General features: G+C 43.3%; 1 protein-coding gene and 1 long non-coding RNA gene across 4 annotated transcripts; both read right to left on the bottom strand.

Annotated features, from left to right (window-relative positions):
- LOC146178695 (uncharacterized) lies at nt 1–9,472 on the bottom strand. Of its 2 annotated transcripts, XR_014700635.1 has the most exons (4): nt 9,119–9,472; nt 4,573–4,706; nt 4,356–4,381; nt 1–4,186 (listed from the first exon to the last, which is right to left on the bottom strand). It is a non-coding gene; the product is annotated as an uncharacterized LOC146178695 (long non-coding RNA). The 2 variants fall into 2 exon arrangements; XR_014700634.1 differs by having other exon boundaries at nt 4,356–9,472.
- Nucleotides 9,473–11,281: 1,809 nt separating this feature from the next.
- LOC146178694 (uncharacterized) lies at nt 11,282–23,832 on the bottom strand. 2 transcript variants are annotated; one of them, XM_084578457.1, is made up of 3 exons: nt 23,776–23,832; nt 20,549–20,599; nt 11,282–17,591 (listed from the first exon to the last, which is right to left on the bottom strand). In XM_084578457.1, exons 2-3 carry the CDS (start codon nt 20,586–20,588, stop codon nt 17,005–17,007), a joined length of 627 nt encoding a protein of 208 aa, XP_084434583.1. In that variant the 5' UTR covers nt 20,589–20,599; nt 23,776–23,832; the 3' UTR covers nt 11,282–17,004. The 2 variants fall into 2 exon arrangements, with proteins under 2 accessions (XP_084434583.1, XP_084434582.1); XM_084578456.1 differs by lacking the exon at nt 23,776–23,832 and having other exon boundaries at nt 20,549–22,384.
- Nucleotides 23,833–25,026: the final 1,194 nt, after the last annotated feature.

Here is a 25,026-nt window from a genome sequence, read left to right as displayed (position 1 = left end):
TTCTTTTCTGCAACAATGGTTCTTTTCAACTAAAGATGCACTGAATTTAGCACGCAATAGATATCATACATACAAAATATTTCATTATTTTTTAAAACCATAGCATAGAACCAGCACTTAGCAGATGCTCTTCATAATTGGACAGCTAAGCATGAGCCCACGGTGCCAGCTAGTTCCTAAATAGTGTGGTGACCTGATGCGGAGTTGCGCTCACTGTGATCCTATTGCCATATTGCGATGTTGATTTCCAATCAAAAAGGTGCTCTCAAAACTGCTATATCCAGATCTTGAAGGTTTCTTCGCGTTGACTACCGAGGGCTCAGTAACATTCCGGAAGTATTTCTTTTACTCGCACTAAACCTTTAACCTGCTGCTGCACATTTCTGCAATGCCATATGTTGTTCCTGGAACATTAAAAATATTACCACCAGATGACCGCAGAGAACCATCAGACCAAAGTGGTATTTTTCTTAGTCCTGGGGATGTCGGAGTACATTTTTCAGCCATCTGAGGCCGACCAGCATTATCCGAAATGTCCACAGAGTTAGTCCACTGAATGTCCAAAAGAGTTTTAATGCCCATTTGGTCCAAAGCTCAAGAGCGATAGAGGCACACACACACTTACCCGACACAAAAACATTATGGAATGTCCTATAGGTGCCTCAGTACACGTTTCAACCCTTCAGGCATGTCTGACAGGTGTCCCGCTATGTCTCAACTTTCAGGCATATCGAAAAGGTGTACCACTACATGTGTCAATTTCTTAGGTATGTTCGATAGGTGTCCCAATACACGTCTCAACCTTCAGGCAGGTCCGATAGGTGTCCCAGTACACATCTCAACCTTCAGACATGTCCGAAAGATGCCCCGCTACACATCTCACGCCCTGCGGTCAATAAACATATACGAAACGTTACACAGGTCACATGCGAGTGAGCACAAATCAGTGCCTTGCAGCTCAGAAATTGTCAAAACTAGATAACTGCAGCTCGAGCTGGTTCGCGTGGGCGCGCCTGCAGTGCCTGTCCAGGTGGTGCTTGTGAACGAAGCAGCGGTCACAGTGGGCACAAGCGAATGGCCTCTCGCCCGCATGACCGCGCAGGTGGCGCTGAATGTGCGCCTTGCGCTCGGTCCGGTAGCCGCAAACACTGCACTCGTAGGTGCGCACCTCGACTGTCCGAGCACCGCCGCCACCGGAGGCCGCCAAAGAGACACTCTCCAGGTAGCCCAACTCGCCTGCTACACAAGAAGACAAACACCCGTCAGTGAAACGCCGCCGTATTAGCCGGTTGTTCAAAAATGTAGTGCATGTCAAAAGTGCTGAGTCCACAGGATTCACCGTCAAGCCTTATGGTGTGATGCCTATGATAGCCCCCGTGAGCTATGATACAGAGGCTCCACATGAGTGAAGCGAGGTTTGGTAGTGCATGATTTCACAGCTGCGGAGGTGCTCCAAATGTGCTACCACACGTCTCGACTGCCAACCATATGAACCAAACACTTTTGACAAATTGTAAGCTGGAGAGAAGCTCATCCACAAGCTTTTCATTGGAAAGCAGTTTCATTATTTTACCTTGTTAATGAATGAACCGGATATCGGGAGCTTCATTGAACACTCAAAAAGTCCTGAAAGTAGTTCAAAGTAGAAAAAAACATTTGCAGGAACGAACTCTCAGCCACGACAGACACAGTCTGCTGAGAAATTCTTCAAATTTTACAGCTAATTAACTAAAACCGCTAAATAACTTTACTTATTGCAGTTGAATGGTTAGTCCTTATGAAGAATTGGAAGCCATACCAGTATTTGAAATGACGAAAAACATTTTCTAACGTGCTGCAGCGCAAGAAAATTCAGCGCTTTTTTCCGCACGAAACCGCAACTCAGCGCAAGATACACGCAGGAACGTCACATATGATTTCCTACACACCTCCTAGGTATGGGTGCGTGTGCGATTGCATAGGAGTGAGGGGGGTGGGGGTGGGGGGGGGGAAGGAGCACACTATTTTGTTTTTCTGAAGCCGTACCTTTTTGAACTCGCGAGAAATTTTTTTTTTACGCACTACGGGAAATTTTGTTTAACGGCGCCGGAAGACAAGCATGTACGCAAACGAAAATATTACCCACAGATGGCTTGTGGTGCAAGAAACCGCATTTTCACACAAAAGAAAATAATGCAAATAAATTTATTGCGATATGCGAGCAGTTTTTGGTATAGCAGCTTGAACTGCCGCATAGTTTTACGACCTACTTTATGTAGTCCTTGTTTTTAGTTTTATTTCTTCTTCACTCATAAATACGACCTTTGTCCATATTAAACTGAATTGTTCGCAATCTTTCTCATGACTGACCTTGGTCTCAGCATTAAGAGTTCATTGCGACATACCGACGAAAATCAAAAATGTCTGCCGCTTCTCTGCCAGCATCCATGCATCCGATACAACCTCCCCGCCTTGAAACTTAACAGTGATGATGCTACGTACGGTACTCACAGGCTAGCTGTTTCAAACTGGATCGAAGGACGCATTGCCGCCGTGGTTCCGTAGCCGCTGCCGTCGAATGGTTGTGGCCCAAGACATGTGCGCGGAAAGAGCAGCCAGTAATATTTGTTGTGCAAGACCCTTAACCACCTATTTTCCCCATCTGTCTTTGGCAGTGCTTCCCGAAGAACGGACAGTTTCTTCGTGCTTCCTCAGTTTTTAAGTGTGAAGCAGCCTAGCTTTGCTCCTTTTTCCTCGCAGCTTGGTGCAAGGGAAGGCCAGCCAGTACCAACTGCACAGTCGTTATTCATGAGAACGACGGGGTGAAATAAAGTGCATAACACGCCACACCTATAGTAGAGCAGGCAGTCCCAGTTTTGTGCCGTAATCATTGCAACATGTCATAAGCAGACGGCGTGTCTGAACTGAGATTGCCTTGCATCTTTTGAGCTAAATTGCAGCTTCGTATGGAGAAAAAAAAAAAAGCTTAGGAATTGCACGTGCAGCTGGACTTTAGAAATTGAGTTTTTATTTTAAAAACATATATGGAGTATCACCTTCTTCACAGCTTCGAACTCCCCATTGGAACTAATCAACCAACTGCAATAATACAAAGTTAATTAGCTGTACAATAAAAAGAGTTCTGCAGCGAAATGCGTCCGCACCACATAAGAGTTTGTTTCTGCAAACACTTTTTTCTGTTCCGAATTCACTATATTAAAGAATGTTTTAAAGTCCTTGCTGATACACCAAGTACAAGGCCAGTAGAGGCAGAATCTTACTATATGTACACCTTATTACCACATCTACACGAGCAATATATTTCCCCCACGGGATTAATGATGCTTGAGAGCACTATGTAGCCTGTTTCTTCTGCTGCCTGTATTTTCTGTTGCAAGAAGTTAAACATAACAAAAGCATGCAGCACATGACAAGAAAATAAGCCCATCATAACAAGCAAACTGTGCCATAGTCAAACACTTGTCAACATAAAAAGCAACATGAACAAGACAACTGTACCGCATCGTGATAATATTACACTTTGGTAAAAGTTAAATGAGGAGGGAACTGGATTGGGGAAAATTTGCAGATATGTTTTTTAGTCAACGTGACAGCAGGCTGGAATGTAATGTTCCTTGACAAATAGGCAATTCTAGTTAAGCATCATTTCACAGTTACGGTACTTTGCCACAGCATCCATGACATGAGACACTGAGAATCAGCACCAATACACAGGAACAGGGCACGCCTGAGTCTCTAAGCACTGTAACATTATGATACATGTGAGAATAAGAAAAAAAAAAAATGTGCCTAGGCTGGGCTAGGAGGACCAAGTACCTTGAGCATTGTAACACAACTAAAGTATATAATGTGAATGCCTTGCACACACTGCTGTGAAACACTAGCAACTGTATCAGTGTATCTAGCATATTTTGACCACCATGATTAAACAAATGCAAACCAAGTAGGCATAATAGTCCCCAAACTTTGATTACCGACTAGGTTTCCAAACAAAACAACAAAGCATGATGGAAGACAGACCACACTCCCATTGTAGCACCTTAGTCCAACTGGGACATAGCTACAAGCAATCACATAAATTATTTATCAAAGCATGTTGCTAACAGAAATCGCACAACAGAAGCTACTAGACAAGGGAGACATCCACAGAACTTCTTCAGAGGTACCCACTTCTCAACCTTCAACACTGCAAGAGAAAGGATACACAGAGCATTACTGTCAATGCATGATGAATACAAGGAGGTATTACTATAGGTATTGTAAATTGCCAACTGCAACAACTGCGCTAGCCTGAATAATTGGTTAAGAGGCAAACTTGGTAAACACAGCCAAAAGTATGAACAACAAGAACTCACCATGATACAACAGATTCACAGATAACCTGTAAAAGCATGGAGAAAACACAAAAAGAAGAAGCCTAAGGCCTTCTATCACTATATGCAGCAAAACAGTGGAAAGACTGCATATAAAAAAAAAAAGCATACTACAAGAATGGAAAAACAGGTTGCAGGTTGATTCGGGATGGCGATTTTGCAATGGGAGCAAACTGTAACGTCTGACGAAAATACTTGCTCATTTGAAGGATTCCCAGGGATCGCCACAAGTGTGCAATGATTCAGCATAATGCAGACATCCAAGGTTTTGAAAGTTGCTTGACAAAACAACCTTCTCTATATTCACATCAATTTGCTTCAGCAGTGCACTCTCTGAAAATGTCAGGAAACCAATCAATAAAATAGGTCACAAGACTAAAAAAAAAAAAAACAGCCATGAAAAAAAAAATGACCCACAATGATCATCCACATAGCTAATTGCTCCGCTTTGCTGAACACACAGAGTGGCACGTTACCTGCCACAGACTGGCAGGTAACTGGCAGGACATTTCGACCGGGTCAAGAAAGACCGGACCCCGGTCGAAATGTCGACGAAGAATAAATGAAGTGTTAAGCATCTTCGCTATTTATTTCCTCTATATATATATGTTGCAATTGTGATTTGCTGATGACATTGCCTTGCTAAGTAACTCAGGAGATAAACGCAACATATATATATATATATATATTGCGATTGCGATTTGCTGATGACATTGCCTTGCTAAGTAACTCAGGAGATAAACGGCAAAGAATGATTGGTGACCTAGACAGGAAAAGTAGAAAGGTGGGCTTGAAAATCAATATGCAGAAGTCTAAGGTAATGTTCAACAGTCTCGGAAAGGAACAGCAGTTTATGTTAGGTAGTGAAGCACTGGAAGTAGTAGGTGAATATGTCCACTTAGGACAGGTAGTAACCGCAGACCCGGGCCATGAAAAGGAAATAACAAGAAGAATAAGATTGGGATGGAGTGAATTTGGCAAGCACTCACAGATTATGACTAGCATATATATATATATGCACATTATTTCGAGATAATTTTACTTCACTGACTTCTCCTAAGTTTCCTTCCTAGGTACACTTTATATATGCCACAAATGTTGATATATTTGCATCAATAACTGGCACCCACTTCAAGAATATTCTTTGCACATATTACAGTCATGCACATACTATGTCATGCACATACTAAAGCTATTCCCTGTTAATATATCAGAAAAAAGATTTTCTACTACCAAGGGATATCCACATCACAAAACCTACATGCTCTATGCACAAGCATTATTGACCTGTTCCGTTGCGACCAACTATGAGATGCCACTGCACATTAAAGAACAGCAGCTGGTAGAAACTTCCAGAGTCCTCCACTACAGCATCTCTCGTTGCCTGAGTCGCCTCTGGATGTTAAACCCCACAAACTAACCAATGCTTTTTGGCAAAACAGTTGTCCTGCTGTCAACATTAGTCGCAAACGACACAGTCTAGTCTTTTGAGACAAAAATCACACACCAAATTGATGCAAAATTCATAACACCTGTCAGGTGTAGAATCTCTGACTTGAACTTTATATTTAGCAGTAAAAGCAGCTGATGTCAAAGAGCCCTTTTAATAGGTGTCTATGATTTGCTAGGTTTCCCCAAGAATTGTTTTGGACATTTATTTAGTTATTTACTATGTAACAGCAACGTCTCTGTATGGTGGGCGCGTGAGGAAAGCAAAGTGACATGAGCTACATGACAAAAATGCTCAGGCTTCAGGTCGGCACTCGGAGATCGGAATAGCAAAATATGTTGTCGAGTTTAGTAAAAGGATGGTCAGGGCCCTGTCTCTGTCATTGCTCTACAGTTAATACTGTAAGCAGTTATTGCCTCTTGCAGGAGCCTCATCTAAATCACAAAATGTATAGGTCTTACAATAAATCCAAAATAAAATAAAAAAAGAAATAGGCTAGGCTAACAGGAAACGTCAGGCATCATATACATATAATTCGGAAGAAAAACTGTTGATAGCACGCACATGTAAACATACTCTGTGAAGTAGCGCTTTGGAGCCACCAACCTTAAATAGGGCTGTAACAATTGTGCAATTACTTGGCCAAAAAAAAGTTTCCATCTTGCCAGTAACATACCAGGTAACAAAACATGGTGAAACTGTGAAGAAACATCTAAATTTACCTCATCATTTTTCCATAATGAAAACATAAAGCACAGAGGGAAGACAAAACACCGAAAAAGACAAGAAAGGGTATTACAGCATTCTGTCATAAGGCAGCCATTACAACAAAATCCTGCATGCATTCCATGCAACAAAGCATCTCTGTAAATTTATAGGCTCGATGGTTGTATATACATCATACACATTATCTTGATCCCCTGTGATATGCTAGTGCAGTGTATCAAAGCAGGATAAGAATTAAGAAATGCTGAAAGAGAGCACCGAAAGGTTGGCATTGTGCCATATGTACACGGAATAGCACATGATGCATAGAAGCTGAGCAAAATGTCCCCAGAAGTTTTGAACTGGCGGGAAGGTGTCGGCAATAACAAACGATATCGGAGCCACAGCGTCCACAAAGAGCAGGGTCATCTACTTTGCTGTGGAGTGTTTATATACTCGAAGCTGAGTCAGTATTTGTACAATTAAAAAGTGGAACTCAGACTGATGGAAGATTTAGTACTAGGTCATATTTTTGGCTCACTATACTATTTTTCTTTTTTTTTATCAGACAACCTCTGGCAAATGACTCCTATCAACATGTGGGCATGGACTAAGCAAATGCATCATGTAAAAGTCAACGAAAGTGCTCCTCCAATCCTTGTGCTGCCTTCCTTAGCACTCAGTAGCTGAGGCATCACATAGGTAGATTAAGAGGACTGCCTGTTACTGTAGCAGCTATCAACATTAGGCTGATGGAACATGCACAGTCTATAAAAAAGAACGAAACAAACTCAGCAAAACATTGTAACGCGTGTGAGTGTGTACCTTTCTTTGTTGATACTAATACACTGTTTCTTCATAAAGACCAGACTACTCGAGAAATCGCCGAGGCTTTCCATATTAACCGGAAGCAAAATGTTTGTGCCAGTAAAACGTCCGTCGCATTGACAGAAAAAGAGATGACCATGCTGCACAATCGATAGTGTGTTTGCAGGTTTCACCACGTGCGTGTGATGGGGGGCGTTTTACATGTGCTGATATATTTTTATAAATTTTGACTATGCGCATGTGGGTACAACAAGTGTGTGTATATATATATCTTCCATTAAATCGGTTGTCAGTTCTGCATCGTCGTTGTCCACTTCTCCTCTTTGTCTCGTCTTTGTTGCGCACTTATATTACTGGTCATCATGGTTCACCAACTCGCCCAATCAGCCGTTCTTCTGCAGCTAGACATCATCGCACTGATGCACTTGCCTTCCACTGTGAACCTTGTTATCTCACAGTACAAAGTGTGCATTGAAAGAAAGAAAAACAAGCCTATCAGTTACAGCATTGCCACAAGCTTTTGGGCAAAACCTTGTGCAGCTTCTTCAGCAGGCAAGTGAAGGTCAATCAATCAATCAATTGGTTGTTCGAAACTAAGCTCCCGAAGGAGCACAGCAGGGTTAGCAGAGCCTCTTCCAAACGCACACCCCTGAAAGAGCTGGGCGCCGGGCCGGGGGACGCTTGTACCCAATTTTTCAGAATTTGTTCCTTCTGGAAGTGTCAGCAAAGTCTCTGGTTACAGAAAGCCTCCTCCTGTATAGTTTAAACATGTAACTGTGTTGTATTCATTAAACAATAAACTCTATTCTGGTTCTGAACAGCACATGTCTCGCTTTCCGGTGTAGTTACAGTGCCTAGGTAATGGTTGAATTAGCAGTCTACTTAGTTGGCGCTCATCACATTCATGTTACGGTTCTCTTCTTGGCCCCTGGTCTAGATAGACAGATAGATAGGTAATTATTAGCATCGCCTTGTTAACGGGGTGGTGAGAAGTGTCACCTAGCTTGTAATACGTTAAGTGCTCAATATTTTTGAAGGGTTAACTGATTATTTCCTCTGCACTGTCCAACACTACTCCCTTGATCATTTCAACCAATCCTCAAGTTGCCTCTTACTTCCACTTTTTCATAATCTAGCCTGCCATGGGTCTCGGGTCCCGATTCAGCGCCGTCTGTTCACTGCGAAGTGTCGCAATAAAAAAAGAAGCCAAACAAAGTGGGTTATTCAAAGCCCGCTGCAAAGAATTCTTGGCAAAGCTTTTTCAGTAAGTCAGAGAAGAGTTTAAGCGCGCTGAGACGAAACAGCGCTACCATGTAAATAAAACTAAAGACGACGGAAACAGTTCCACTTGCATGCAGAGTGCACACCGCCTTATCAACACGCGCATCCGCTATATTTCGAAACTTGACGAGTGAACGCGCGGCCTCTTAAGGGTTCCCGCATTTCAAAACACCCACATGAAACGAAACGCCAAAGAAACATCGAAACGAAACACGTCGCAGCGATGTTTCATGTGAGCGCCCCGTGTTTCAAAGGGTACAGCAAACTATTTTATAAAGAAAGATGCGCGATTAAAGATGTAATCAGTTAGATCTGCAGTTCGCTCCCGCTGCAGACGCGTTGATGTAAACCTTCACGCTATAAAGTGCGTGGGAATTGTGCATCTACTGTGCGTAGGCTGCTCCTTGCCGTACGGAAACCAAGGTAGCCGCACCTACTTTGGTCATGGATTGTACGCTGAAGGCAGCATTCGCGAACTTACGAACTTGAACTGTTGGCAGGCACGACGGAGACGAACGCTAAGGCAAAGGCCGGAGGGCAAAGCACGTCACCGACACCCACACATGCACCAGCGCACAGATGGTGTACCGTGTAGCGGCGTCCATGAAGACGTACGCGATGATCACGAATTCTGCGCCAGCGAGCTCTGTGTTGCAATAATTGTAGCGCGTACAGCAGGAAAGCTTTTCCGCAGACACAAGTTAGCGCGCATCAGAAGCGCATTGCGGTTTCTGACATTCATTTCTGCGCGGCAGTTATTTGGAACGAAAACAGCCATCAAACGAAAACAGCAGACGTGTACGCGGCCATTTTCTTGATATCGATGGTGCTTGGATTCGCCTGCAACCACCGACAATCTGCGAGGCGGTCCGACGGAAAATAGGAGCCGTCGCCTAGGTGTTCAGAAGATAAGTTCTTCCGATAAATCTGATATCTCTGAGACAGGAACTGCTTGCACAGTTTAGTGTTTTCGTAATGTGCTCCTGCTTGTGAAAAGCTTTCAAGCGGTTAAAAATAAGCATAATTTCTGAAAGAAAAAAAAAATATGAAACAGTGGGATTACAATATGAGTCGCATGGTGTTGCTGTAAAACCTGGGCTCTAAACTTTTACGCGGAGTTGTACTACTTAGTAAGGATGGGCACCGAATTGCTTGCTTGTTTCCTTCCTTTCCTTTTTTGCGAGGTTGCTAAGGTGATTCTTCCCCATATAACCTCATATGCAATACCCATTTTTCTTCCTCTCCATGATCATAAAAGGGATATCTTTGAATGTCATATTTAGGCATTCAGGGTACTGTAATGAAAAAGGCTATCAAAGTGTAGGGTTCAAGTGCCAATTAATGATATTAAGTCGATGTACTGCAGTTATTCAAACAGTTAAATCGTTCTATGCATTGGATAGGTCATGAAATCTATTAACACTCCTAAACTGACATGAGTTAGACTAGCCTTCCCCCACTATATATACTGATGTTGCTTTAAGCCATGTCACATATTAGACGTGCACTTCATTAGCACTTGTCAACCAAGAGCTAATTGGTGAGACATGATGAAGCATGCACCTATTCAGATGCGTTTCACCATGTCTAACCAATACAAAAAAATCTGTTCATTATTCACCTCCGTGTTTCATCATGTCTAACCAATACAAAACATTGGTTCATTATATTAGGAATTTAAAATGAAGTACAGTTAATGCCAATGCTACCACTGGACTGAAGCTGTGTCTTCCAGCTCTTAAAGAATAAAACGTTTTCATACTTCATATTGACTCAGCACGCCTGGAAGGCACACTGGAATGCTAAATGATGACTGGCAAAATGGAGAAAAACTAAAAAAAAAAAAAAAATATTCTGACAATTTAGCTTTGTGTGCCACAAGAAATCTAGCCATGCGATTTAATTCTCTTGACAGTGGAACCCGAACTATGGGATAGTTTCAAGGAATATGAGATTGCAAATTTTAGATTGCAGACCTGTAATGGTATGTTACAAGTTGTGTTAGTCATTATCACACATGAATCATCCCATTTCATTAACGTGTAGCAGTTTAATATCTCTTCTCTCACCCAGTTTCGGTTTCAAGAAACGATGGCTGTAAGTGCACAGGTGGGCAAGTGACACGAGGAACGAAAAAAAAAAAAAAAAAAAAGCTGCTATAATTGATGGTACAATCTTTTCACGCATTAAAACGCTTGGGCCAACCTCTTTCAACAGCTAGAATGATGAAAAATAATACATACACGATTCTCTCCAGTTACTTTTACACTTCACATGACCTACACTTACTTTTAATGTCACTTCGACATGGAAGCCATCATTTAGTAGTTGAAATCCAAACAGCTTGAGAGAAGGAATTAAATTACAGATTATTTAGAGGCTGTAGGAAAATACCGCTCCATGATCCAAAATACTAATTAGTGTGTATTCCTAGACAGAAGAAACATAGCAGTAGATTACTGCACTAAAATTATTTATGCATATCCAGGGCACGTGCAAGACCATAGTTCCTTTATCCACATAAGACCATTCAGTGTGAATGTGGTAATTCACCCATTTCTTTGTGTTAGTTAAAGGCTTCATCCTGAGGTGGCAACGGTCACTATTGCTTAAAAATGAACACACGGTCACTGCAAAACCACTGTGTCAATGCTTGTGCTTTATTTCACACGAAATATCATATTAATTATGCACTCGCTTCAAAAGGCAGACTAAAGCATGACTTGGCAAAACAAAATAGAGAACAACTCCACCAAGACTCCTGAAATGGGCAGAACAAAGCGCCATGGTACACTGACTGGAAACAAAATGCGGTACAAATGCCGATTTCAACCCCAAGAATACGGGGGCATGCGCGTGCGAGGCGCGTTAGAAATTCATAAACTAAATCTTCACCACAAGTGTATCAAACAATACATCCAGCATTCAAAAAAGAGGCAAAGTCTCATTCTATGACATGGTGAGATGACTTGGCGAGTATGATGACTTGCAAATATTCCTTGCGCATGCCTTGCAGCGTACTGTCCAAGAAGGTCACCGCATTTCCCTTTTTAATGAAATGGTGCACAAATCTCGCAAACCGAACACTACCGAGAGCTAAACTTGCAATGAGAACACATGAGGGCCAGTGGGTGACCTTGGGGACACCACTGCTATGACCAGATGCTTAGGAACTAGGAATCTCACGCACAATGTACACCTGCTTTCCACACATCGCAAGTACCCTATACGAAATCATGCAGCAGGAACCACAAATATGACTTTGTGCACGTTCCCAGCATTTGCCGTAACGCATGGTTCGTGCAAGTTGAAACGCATCAGACAGGTACGAAAAAAAAAGAGAAGGCTGCACTCTCGCTTTGTGATGGACTAGAGGTAAATATGAATGCCATTGAACTTCAAGCAGCACACAGTGGATGTAGGAGAAGTGACTTTTTTTCTCGGCATCAAAAATTGTGTGCAGAGGACAACAAAGTCCCCAAACTTTAAGCTCAAAATAAAAGAAATGTCCTGTCAGCATCGTGTCGCTAGGACAGAAAGAGTCTCAGGTGTAAATGCATAAGTTGGTTGCTTTGGTGCATGAGTCTGCAAACAACGCTGAAAGATTTTCAATCCACATCCACTAAGATGTTGGCATGACTGAGAAATCGGGCAACAAGTCTCATCAAAGTTGAAATGACTAGCCCATATGAATGCCTCTAAGGATTTGACACATGCAGCATCGAGCAAGATGGTCCTGAACGGCACAACTATAAGAGACGCGACAAACTGTGGCAAGTTGTCACATAAAAGCAGTCTGAAAAATAAGTGAAGGGAGCCAATAATAACAAGCCAAACTATATAATAGTTCAAGCTAGGTTCTCAAAAAAAAAAAAAAAAAAAAAAGAACATGCAAAACTGCACTAACAGTTGTAAGCTCCCCACGGAAATCAGCTATGGCAATTAAATTTGCAAGAAAAATTTCAGAATGGAGGATTACAAAGCAATTAGAGCTTTCACTCACTTCAAGTGAGGATGACTTAGCCACACGTGCTACCACAGACCACCATACCGACAGGCCGCCATAATCAACCAGCCTACACAAAAGTTGGGGGAACACTTAAGCTCCATCTTTAAAGGGACCAAACACTCCATTTTAACCGTCAAAATTTTTTCAGCGCAACGGAAAGCATGCTGTCTAAAATGGTTGATTCTACAAAAGTTAAGTTAGTGTAGAAAAGCTCTTTATCAGCGCATGCGTCTATTTTCTGCAGTCCGATGCCAGAAACCATGAGCAGCGAGCGTGATGGTGATTGAACACCAGCAAATGTGATGTACTGCAAACTAATATAAATCATGCCTGCCAGGTAGCAATCGGACATTTTCAGTATAGAGGGCCTCTATTTCAGTGTACACATTCAAAGCTGTTACAACCACGGGGACACATTCTTCGGCAACAAAAGTTTTATGGCAAATTCCACTAGTAGATCGGTGAAGGCTGTAGACGTTTGATAGACGCACTTGAATATATGTGTGAAAAAAAAAAAAAAAAAATAAAATAAAAAAAAACGGCGATGCCCAGCGTATTCTCACTACATTCCTGAAACCACTAAAAACAGCCAAAAAATTCCGCAACGTAGAGAAGTGACGACACCATCGACTAGAAGGTGCAGTGAAATCTGACTGGTCGGCAGATGGAACTAGGGCGCTAAAGGAATTGTTTCAAACAACCAATGGAACCTATCTAGGTCGATTAGTGGAATTAGAATTCACAATCGCGAAGCAAGAAAAGCTGCTCTGGCATGACCAGTGAAAATCACCATTAGTGGAGTGTGGTTAAAGCTTTATCCAACAAATTCAAAACACTTGCACCATCTAGTAACAAGCTAAAGACAAAGACAATATGAAGGAAATCTTGCTTTTTAAAAGGGCAAGCTGGATAGAGTGCAATACATACATAATAAAGCATGACAAGCTATCCCGAGAGAAAAAGGACACTGTGCTCTTCAGAAAATCAGTGATATTTTCCCGAGATCTGGTCACATAATGGTCTACTCCTATAATGGCAGCATTTCCCCACAAGGGGGCACTTCAGTTTGTTTTATGCAATTTTTAATGCCAGATTACAATTACTAATCTGCTTTTATTGGCTACTGGAGTGCCCAATCTGTACAATACAAAGCAAGATCTTTTTAAGCATAATCTTATGACACATTCCAGTCCGGTCCCTTTAAAGGTATGACGTAACCACATTAATGGCTCCGGTTTCTGTCCCTTGTTAATAGGCACCTTTGTTATCCTTGCACATATTCATTAGCACACAGTTGCAAGTTACCACATTAAATGAAACATCACCAGAAATAGAAAATGTAACACTCTTATCTCTATATAACCCAACCTTTCCGAGTACAAGAAATGGTGCACACGAAACAGACGGCACTTTCACTCACACTCCCTTCTTCTTCGTACAACTACCCCCGAGTTCCCCATCTTCATTATTCATACGGACCGTAGCAATATAAAAACCTAGCTTTAGCCAAGCCTTACGAACGTGCCTGCATGGCCTGGGGTAGTGGTCTGATCTGGGATCCAATTTTCCTGGAAGATTCAGTTTCCACCTGAAAAGAGCTGCCCGAACTGACAGCTCCTGTCGGCTCTGATATATCATGACGTCGCACAACCGGACAAGCTATCAGTGCCCGGCCATGTCGCCTGCCAGCTAGCACCGTCAGAGACATGCCTGTAATTTTTATTGCGAAAGCAATACTACTCTAGGTTTCGAGCCTTCAGCATAGCGCGGCCGGTAGCCACGTCTTACCCACGTCACGCTGTGACGTCACACCCCATGTGACACTAGGGCTACCTACTCAAGCGGTCGGCAGAAGCTGCCAACTTGGGTCTCTCGTTTCACATGGGACGGCTATGTCAGAATCAGCCTGCTAGGGCCTTGGCATTCACGTTACCCCTATAGGCCACTAAGGCATGTTCATACGGCTTGATTAAAGCGGGCTTAATATGTGGGCTGAGGAAGAAGAGAAGAACGCTCGGCCACCCACAACTAATGCTTTCGCTCAATATTTGGTTCAGGAGCGTTGAACCCTTCTAATGTTTTTGCTCACAATGCAAATTGGCGATTTTCTGGAGAACAGTGCCTTTAACGCTACCCCACTGACAGAAACTAAGAAACTAAAAAGACACACAATCTTTGTGATTCAGCTACACCTTTTCGTAACCATGCAAGTGCAACCTTGTGTTGCGGCTACTTTTCAGACTGCGTGGAGAGGTAGGCATCAGTCGCTCTGATACAGCTAAGCAGCAGTTCCTGCCTGTGTGGCAACGAAGAAGTGATACATATTTTAAATGCAGCATTTGAGCTTCGAGACAGGCCAAGCACATCCATCAGTGATGCTGGTGCTTGGCACTGCTTGACAATTAATGCAAACAAAGTACAGCAATTTCCTCTAGGAAGCCATACCAGACATGACTGCGAAGAAACCGTGATGAACATTGAGCTATGCGTATTATATGAGGAAGCTGATGGTCACAGTGTTAATGGCAAGCCATTCTGCAGAGTTGTCTTTCGAGTGACCGATTACCAACATCAGGTCCGTAGCATTCTTAAGCAGACTCAGATGGTTGAGCCAACTCTATTAAGAAAATGCCTGTTCTTGCACTCAGGGAATTCGCTGATGAAGATGCCAAGTTTTCTGCGACGTAAAGAGCTTCACTCAAATTATGCATTATCGAGTATAGCAACTATCAGACTTAATGTTTTCTTAATGACGTACTTAGCATCAATACTTACAGGCTTGTCTAAAACCAATCAAAATCTATGTAAAAGCACATCTGATCAAAACACTTCATAGGAACAGCGACTTGCTAGGATAGAACATAGGAGTGATAGGCTTGTTCACTGTGTCTTTCCCCTATACACTGCATTTCTTTGCAGAGCCCCTATACACAACAATGCGAGTAGGGCGGTGCTAATTCCAGATGTAGTGTGGAATACAGAAAGCAGTAAAATGCAATTACTGCACCTGGTTTGAAAGGAACCAATCTATGGAACAACACTACCATCACCCTTACTATGCCCACTGCAGGGCAAAGGCCTCTCTCATATTCCTCCACATACCCCAGTCCTGTGCCAGCTGCATCCACTTGATCCCAACTTTCTAATCTCGTCCGCCCCCGGCTTTCCTTACCTTCACTTGGAATCGAGCCCATGAAACATTACATGCACTGCCAGTGCCCATTCCTTCTTAATTATTTCCACCAGGATATCATTACCTATTTTCTTGTTCCCTGTTTCTTCTGCTTGCTTCCTCTTTTAACTTCATGTCTATAATTTTCCTTTCCACAGCACCCTGAATTGCCCTCAATTTAAGATGAATTCTTTTTGGTTAGCCTCCATATTTCTGCCCTATGGTTGAGTACCAGTAAGGTTCAGATGTTATACATTTCATTTTGAGGAATGCTGGTAAAATGGCTCTCATGATCTGAGTACCTGCCAGATGCTTTCCACCTCACTCTTACTCTTCTAGTTATCTCACTGTCGTGATTCGGTTCTGTGGTCATTGAGACCCCGCACAAGGCATGACATGCTAAACTTCTTCTAACACACTGCTTTCGAAGCTCTTCTCAAGTCCTTCCTTGTCACAGACAGTAATGAAAGCTCATTGTGCTGACCACAGCAATACACACACTGACAAATACACAAAAGGCCTATAGCGCACACAACGTTGGCCGACTACAGCAGCCCGTGAGTTCAACAGCAGCAACTGTAGCCAGTAGCAGCCCGGTGTGAAACATTACTAGTGATCACCGATTCTCGAGATATCCTCGTGACAAACCGCAGAAAGAAGTCGCTCACTCGATATATGCTGACGTCTCCTTGCATTTCTGGTCCAATAGTGCATACGTGGGAAGCCCGCACTGTCGACATACGAGACACAAGCACTGCCCCTTCAAAACTGCAGTGGTAGAACCACCCCATTGGACATTTACAGCCCCTCCCTTACCCGGAGGAGTGATGGCTTGCTGCATTGAAGGGGTCACCAGCAGAGCTCACAAGAAAGCACACACAGAAGCATAAGCACTCCAACTTCAGCTGAAGTTGTTTGTAGCGTAGACATTTCCACAGGGTATGGAAGGTGTCTTGAGGCAGCCAGCAGAAATAAGACTTCATATTTGAAACAAACTCCTTTCTGGCACAGCAAAATGAGCACTTCAGGATAGTCCTACGGTGCCAACAACCTCGTATCTATAACGAAGCAATATAAGTGTTGACTTTGCAGAAACTGGGGTGCGATGATAGGCACAATCATGACTGCCGGCCGACGGCCTGGTCATCAGTTCAAGATCTCATTCATGACGGCCACCGCATTGCTTTCAAGCCAGTCCCAGCAGACTGTCCCCTTCCCAATTGTCCTCTTCGTCACTGGCCGGCACGGACGGCGCGTCCAGCGGATGGTCGGTGCTCACATGCTGGTCTAGGCCTGACTGGTCAGCAAACACCTGCTCACAGTGGGCGCACGGGAACAGGAGCTGCCCGTCGGTCGTGACGTGACGCTGCAGGTGTTGCATGAGAGCCTTCTTGCCCAGAAATGCATGCTGACACAGCGGGCAGCTCATGGGTTGCTGGTCCTCTTCTACCGCATTCTCTTCTCCCGCTTGCGGCTCGACGCCATGTGTGCGCAAGTGCGCCACCAGGTGGGCGTTATGCAGGAAGCTCTTGGAGCAGTGCGGGCACTCGTGACGGGTCTGGTCACCGTGGGTGCGCATGTGACGGTTGAGGCCACTTTTATGGGTGAAGCGGCGGGCGCAGCACCGGCACGAGTAGGGCTTTTCGCCCGTGTGCGTGCGGCGGTGGACGGTCAGGTTGCGACGGAAAACGGTCGAGTACTGGCACAGGTCGCAGTAGTAGCGCCGCACCACGCCAGCCGCCGCTGCCCGTCGGCCCAAAGATATGCGCAGTCCTGCACGGAGAAAACGGAGGAAGGCGTCAAACACAAGTGCAATCAGCGATAAAAGAAATTTCTACAACAGGAACTGTTGACGACGGTCAACATGATATACACAATACTGATGCAATATCCACACAGTGAAGAAGTGTGAGAAGAGCAAACAAGTAGAAGTAACGCAGTGTAATAGCTATTAGATGATTCTCGCATTGTGTCTCATCGCATAAGGATCTGTAACTGTTTTCTTTGTGTACTGATATAGTAATAATAAAAATAGTAGTAATAACAATAATAATATTGCCACAGAAAGTGTTTGTCGGTTCACAGCATCCCTACCCTATATATATATAGTCCCATTGCAACACTTATTTAAATACATAATTGATAACAACTTGGTGACACGGTATGTCTTTGTTACAAGCTCTAGGTGCAATATACTGACAAACCAAAGGCCAAGGAGAGTCTGTGCAGCCAGTGAAACAGCCTGACATCAGAAAGAAGACCCTTGTTCATATTATAAGCAGTTTTTAAGTGCGAACATTTTGCTGCAAGGTATGTACCCCATCCAAAACAATGCGGCATGTGTGTCCTACATTTTCTGGATAAAAAAAAAAAAGGAGATTCTTATTATCAGTTTACCACTTCAGCCTTAAAGATAAGCACAGAAGCTAAGTCAACTAATACTGATTGATAGCAAAGCTGTCATAATACTCTGAACCAGAAGCATGTTTTATAAAAAAAAGGGAGAAATTGAAAACACAACAAAATGAACACACTAAGAATGTAAAACCCAAGGTTCAATCATCTGAGATGTGAAAACCAGGCAAAGTAATATGGCAAGCAAAGCTTTCGTAGTCTTTGCAGCTTGGGGTTTGGAAAAAAAGAAAAAGGCCTTGTAAGCTGTGCAGCTAGCATATTTAACCAGTTGGTACGAGTCACATCATTCGCTGAAGAGTGTGCCACAGCATAGTGCTATGCCGTCAACAGCAGCATAGAACATAGCAACGACTGAAGTGAGACTTTATAATCGCATCACTATTAGAAGACAAGCAGGCACCAAGCAAGATTCAGAAATGCTCCTTTCCGGCTCTGGACTCACTTTTAGCTTAATAATTTACCCCACAGAAGATCCCCTCTAATCCACAAACAGACCCACCAACACTCATGTAACTGTTGACTGCTGCAACAATCTATGTGAACCATAAAATGCTTCCCTAAGTTAAACCGCTCGCTTATTGATGCTGAAATTTAACACGCACGCAGCATACAACTGTCTATACTTTTTAGTATCATGCTTGAGTGCTGTACTTGCCTGAATTTATCACAATTAATTAGAAATCAATATCGTCTACACAGTCTGCAACCCAAAGCAAGGAACTTTTGCACAGCTGATCAAATGGCACCACTTGGGACATGCACATGGAACAATGAAATTTTCTATGATGGCAGGCAAGAACCGTACTTGTTAAAGACTGATTGCCATTTGTGCAAACAACATTGCCAATGCTCAATACCATTAATCCAGTCGAGAAGACATTTACATATGAGCCGCTGAATTCTCCCCTAATATTCACAGCTTCGAAAGTGAAGTGTGCTTTGCGGATAGGGGCATGCTGGAAAAACTGGTGTCACCTCAGCGAAAGCTGCTTGTTTTGGGCCACCGATGCTGCATATCATGCGGATCTCCAATTTGTTCTGATTGAATAAACAATATGCCTCATGCAAACATGATACTGAAAAAGACAGATAGTGCCAGTGCGCTAGTGCAACGAATTTCAGCATGAATAAGATAATAGTGTTACCCTACCAAAGAAAGGAGGGGTCGTGTGAAGGCCAGAAGGTCTCAAATTATTCTAAATGAACCCGTTGACATGGAAGTTTCAGTGATGTGAACTAGAAGATTCTGCCGCCTCGGGCAGCGGTATGCATGGTGAGTTCTCAGGCAGCATCTCCAGTGCTGTAGAAATTTCAAATGACAGAGTCAGTGAATAAACGAGAGCATTGCATGCATGTTGTGATGTGCTGATCGAGATATGCGTAAAAAAAAAAAAAAAACTACTGTACGCGGGGAACACAAATATCTGACCTAACCTAGTGGGCCAGTAGCGGTAGTCAGTGGGCAAGAATTCGCTGCGTGGAACGCATGTCTTTACACTTGTAAAAAATTAATCCATGTCATCCCAGCAGTCAAACTTGTTTGCTCTACTATGTTCAAGGGAGCAAGGGAAAGGTGCCGCTTCCACCGGCGCTATGCGAAGGCGCTCAGCATCTGTCAGGCTCCTGACAGTCCTCTGCTCTTGGAGATGAATCCCATTACTTGAGCACTGACTGCTTACATCTGGCTGGTTATGTGGTAGCTTCAGTTCTTTTTTTTTTTTTTTTCTTTTTTTCATAGCAGCAGAAATGCTGCAGCCGGTGCGCATTGTCATAGCATTAAAGCTCGCCAACTTCGATCGATCAATTTGATTCGGTGAAGTGCTTTTTTGCCGAATCAGTGGGTCTCTTAACTCAAAATAAGCTTATACAGGCCCAGACCAAGGTGTATATTAAATAAATAAATGAACATAATGCTAACGCACAACTGAACTGCCTAGGAAAGCATCCTACAGCAGCAGTCCAATGTGCCTTATCCCACTTACTTCGTCGTGCAGGCGCTAGCGAGAGGTGGCGTCACGGTATGTCCTCGCGCCCAATAATAAACACTCTTCAATACAAACAACCTCCATACACAACTAATATTTGACAGGAACTGACCGCAAATCTTTTTAAGTGTGAATGCATACATTCAAAGGCCAACACACACATACAAGAGCAGAAGCGCAAATGAACACAGGTGCATCAGAATGATTCAAGTGTTGCCCAACTCTGATCTAGCACTGAAGAGTCCATCAGTATAACTTTTGCACAAGCAACAAGTCCACACATCTAATACGCAGCAATGCAAGAGGCTGTTGCCATCTAAATAAATCCACCTCCCACTTGACATGTCATTTTCTGTGAAAGTCGCTGCATCTTGCTTCATTCTGGAATAAAAAGAAGGCAGCCATTATTGCGCGCTGAAAGAATACGGTCGTAAGCCAACATCTTGCAAGTAATGTCCGAGCCCACTGAACGCAGTATTCTTAATGAAAAAAGGCATTCTTGGCATTGTCACTGCATTATGTACATGGTCATCTACTCTTAGAGTGAACATGTGAGCATCCGACTCCCATCTTCTAAGTGCAGTGAATCTGTCCAGGCTGCAATTTGAACCTAAGTGGCGCAGCTACAGATGGACTTGGAGGAGAGGATTCAGGTGTTTTGTCACTGAGCCAGGATGCACGGCCAGACTGCAGGTACAGGCACTCAGAAGAGACCAGCCGGGCGCTCGCATGTAGTACTTCCTAAGAGTGGACGACCTTGTGCATGACAGGTTTGTGACAATGTCAGAGTTAAAACTGAGAAAATGCCCAAAACTGAGAGCCATTACATCGCCATGCGGGTATAGTAGTAGCCCAAAAAACATTTGCTGCCTCTTTACCCTAACAGTACCATGCAATAAACAAATAACCGTTTTTCTGTGCCCCAATCATGCTATGCATGTAGTACCAGCAGTAGCCTCTTTACCCTAACACTCTCTTTTTACCTCTACCCTAAATCATAAAAACCTGCGACAAAGGTCTAGCAGGCAGCACTGGAATTAAGCATCACGAGGAACACCATGTCTAATGCCGGCAGTGAACAGCCTTCTACCATATAGGCTACAATGCTTAGTTAACACACCCTTTGTTTAGTTACAAGTCTTACTGACTACCACATCTGCATGGTATGCCTATTCTTTATTTTTGCGAATTTGTAGCAGGCTGCCTTACAGTTTAAGTGCTTGGTAATGTTCATGAAAAAATATTGCAGGCAATGAAAGTGTGTCTATCTACCTGATAACTGACCCAGCAAGAAGCTTTTAGAGCAGAAGGGCATCTGCACATTTTCGGGTACCTTTACCTTTATTTGTTTCTACGCTCTAAATTTGTCAATAACATGCCTGTTTAATACAATGCTAAAGAACAGACACTCTGTCTGAGCCAGTTGAACTAAGTGTGAGTTGAATGAACTGTAGGTTACAGCCAGACATAGGTAGCAAATCTGGGTCGGCACAAGAGGCTACCCACTGAGGTCGATCCAAGAAGGGTAGTGACACAAAATATGTGGCAGACTCCTGTGAACAATCAAGTACAATCAAATTTACTCTGTGACACGAGCTTCCTGTTGAAAAAAATTGAGCTCATCAAAGAGTGCGTCAGTTCGCCAAACATCAAACTACAGTGCCTTGCATGCACTGGCAACCATTTTGCAAAAAACAAGGAGTGATGTGTCGCTGCCCGTACCACCACTTCCAGTTCTGTGAACACCAAGCAGACAATTAGTGACACAGCACTCTAGTTTACTGTTATGCACTCTGTTCTCATTCAAACAAGGCGATCAATCGCAACTGAGTCGGTTACAAACCCAGAAACGCTGTTTAACAATGGTGCCAAATCTGTCACACGACCCTGCCGCTAGCGGAATCCCCTAATGTGATAACTTTTTCCAAGTTTAACCAATCAACAACAAAATACAACAGCAAGCAAGCTGGTACCGAGTACTTCAGCTGCCTTTTCCTCTCCATTATTTCTTTCCATCTGTGATCAAAGTGCGCGCCCATGCCGACACGGCAAGATGCTTGCAACGCTTCCCCGCCGGGAATGTGACTTTTGCACCAAAAAATTTTGCCAAACAGCCGCGTGCCCTCCAATAAGAAACAAACACAGAAAGCACATACTTCTGCGGTTTCATGGCGAAGTGCAGGGATTGACAAGCAACCTAAGATGAGCACGCAGCAGCGACAGTTTTACCTTTATTTGTTTCTACGCTCTAAATTTGTCAATAACATGCCTGTTTAATACAATGCTAAAGAACAGACACTCTGTCTGAGCCAGTTGAACTAAGTGTGAGTTGAATGAACTGTAGGTTACAGCCAGACATAGGTAGCAAATCTGGGTCGGCACAAGAGGCTACCCACTGAGGTCGATCCAAGAAGGGTAGTGACACAAAATATGTGGCAGACTCCTGTGAACAATCAAGTACAATCAAATTTACTCTGTGACACGAGCTTCCTGTTGAAAAAAATTGAGCTCATCAAAGAGTGCGTCAGTTCGCCAAACATCAAACTACAGTGCCTTGCATGCACTGGCAACCATTTTGCAAAAAACAAGGAGTGATGTGTCGCTGCCCGTACCACCACTTCCAGTTCTGTGAACACCAAGCAGACAATTAGTGACACAGCACTCTAGTTTACTGTTATGCACTCTGTTCTCATTCAAACAAGGCGATCAATCGCAACTGAGTCGGTTACAAACCCAGAAACGCTGTTTAACAATGGTGCCAAATCTGTCACACGACCCTGCCGCTAGCGGAATCCCCTAATGTGATAACTTTTTCCAAGTTTAACCAATCAACAACAAAATACAACAGCAAGCAAGCTGGTACCGAGTACTTCAGCTGCCTTTTCCTCTCCATTATTTCTTTCCATCTGTGATCAAAGTGCGCGCCCATGCCGACACGGCAAGATGCTTGCAACGCTTCCCCGCCGGGAATGTGACTTTTGCACCAAAAAATTTTGCCAAACAGCCGCGTGCCCTCCAATAAGAAACAAACACAGAAAGCACATACTTCTGCGGTTTCATGGCGAAGTGCAGGGATTGACAAGCAACCTAAGATGAGCACGCAGCAGCGACAGTTGGTCGGGATGCTTCAAACCCAAGCACCCTACTGATTAAGGTCCATTAGCAACAACATTCAAACGGTGTTTGAAAGCCTCTAGCTGAACACCGTGGTTTTCAAAAATGAAATTCGAAAAGCGGCGTCGAACAATGCCGATCACGCGAAAGCGCTACAGTCAACTTTCTGGAGCAAGCTTAACTCACAGGTAAGCTCACTACTGTACGAAATTCTTCAGAATGCACTAAGGTGCTCTAAGATCCCTCGTATTTTGAGTAGGCTAGGAGTGCTTAAAGGAAAGAGGTTCGATTGTTCAAAAAAGTGGCACGCAAGTAGATTTCGTAGCAGTTGCCGACCCGATTTGGCGCTAACATTTGTTCGCGGACAGCAGGCTGGTGATGAGACCTAGCAGCCTTTTATGTGCCCGTGTCGTTGCGTAGTCCACCGGTGTCACTGTACTCACGTTACAGTTGAGGATCCATCGTTAAAGTGAAGCCACAGTGGTGAACGCTAAATGTCAACAAACAAAACATAACTGAAATAGTAAGGATTGACTTGTCTCGGCTCGTGTGCTTGTTGTCGGCGAGAAGCTGTGAGAAGCCAACAAGCTGTACGCACTCAACGCTAATCTAGATTTCAAGATGCTCTGTGCAGGCGTTCATAGCAGCTTCATAAAGCTAAGAACGAGATAACTTTTTTTTTTTTTTTTTTTTTTCAATTGCCATGAGACGCGCTTAGATGGCGCGCTTTTTGAAATCACTGCCACGCAACCATCGGGGCACGTTCAAAGGGAGGGCGATTTCACTTTCTCACCATCAACTTGTCTCTGAATCCAAGAAAAAGAAACTATATTTGCCCGCATCCAAGCTAATGTGTTCATTCCACCACACAAGTAGAGTTCTCATAATAGGCAACTGAATAAGAAGCGGCTGCTTTCAGAGTAAAGCCATGAAAAATAAAACAACACGGCACATGACATGGCTAGCTCGCTGGAGGGCTCGAGTGCAAGTTTGAGCAGCTCCGCGTCGAAATGCCAGTTCCCGATCGAACAGTTCCACATTTCATCTTATTTAAAAGGTAGCCTCTGTAACTGGAACTGAACCCAAGAGGCATCGTAGCTGCTCTCCTTCTCTATCAAATATTCTGATGGTCTTAAATATCAGACGAAAAAATTGACCCGATTCCACTTCACTGCACAGTAACCGAATACTAATCAGACGATGGTCACACTAAACTGCTCAGAGCTATTGGCCAAATGTCATGGGCAAAGTTGATACTAATATAGTTCATTAGTATGGGCTGACGAAATGGAGTGATATAAAAAAAGCAAATCTGCAGTGGCGGTGACCATTGGGTAAATGGTGAGATTGCAGTATCACTTACATGGTCAACTCTGAATGCAATGTTTACAGCAAAGTTCCTTTGCTTAATTTTGGCAGTTTACAGTAATGTATACATGCAGTGCCCTTTGCTTTTTTGTATCACTCACCATTTTGTCAGCTCATATTTATGCTGTATATTAAGTTAGTATCAACTTAGCCCATGACACTTGAGTAGTTTAGTGCGATATGTATACAACCTTTGAAAAGAATAAGCAGTTCAAATGTCAGCTCCCGAGTTTATACATCTCTGGGAGTCCTATATACATACACCAGAGAGGCAATAAGAGACATCCTTTTAACTTTTCAAGGTTTGAAATAACGATTACATAAAA

This window comes from Amblyomma maculatum, chromosome 9 (assembly GCF_055883805.1).
Source record: "Amblyomma maculatum isolate TAMU_Amacu chromosome 9, ASM5588380v1, whole genome shotgun sequence".
In the NCBI taxonomy this organism is placed as follows: Eukaryota; Metazoa; Arthropoda; class Arachnida; order Ixodida; family Ixodidae; genus Amblyomma; species Amblyomma maculatum.
Note: the sequence above shows the minus strand (reverse complement) of the source record. Positions and strands in the feature narration are given on the sequence as shown.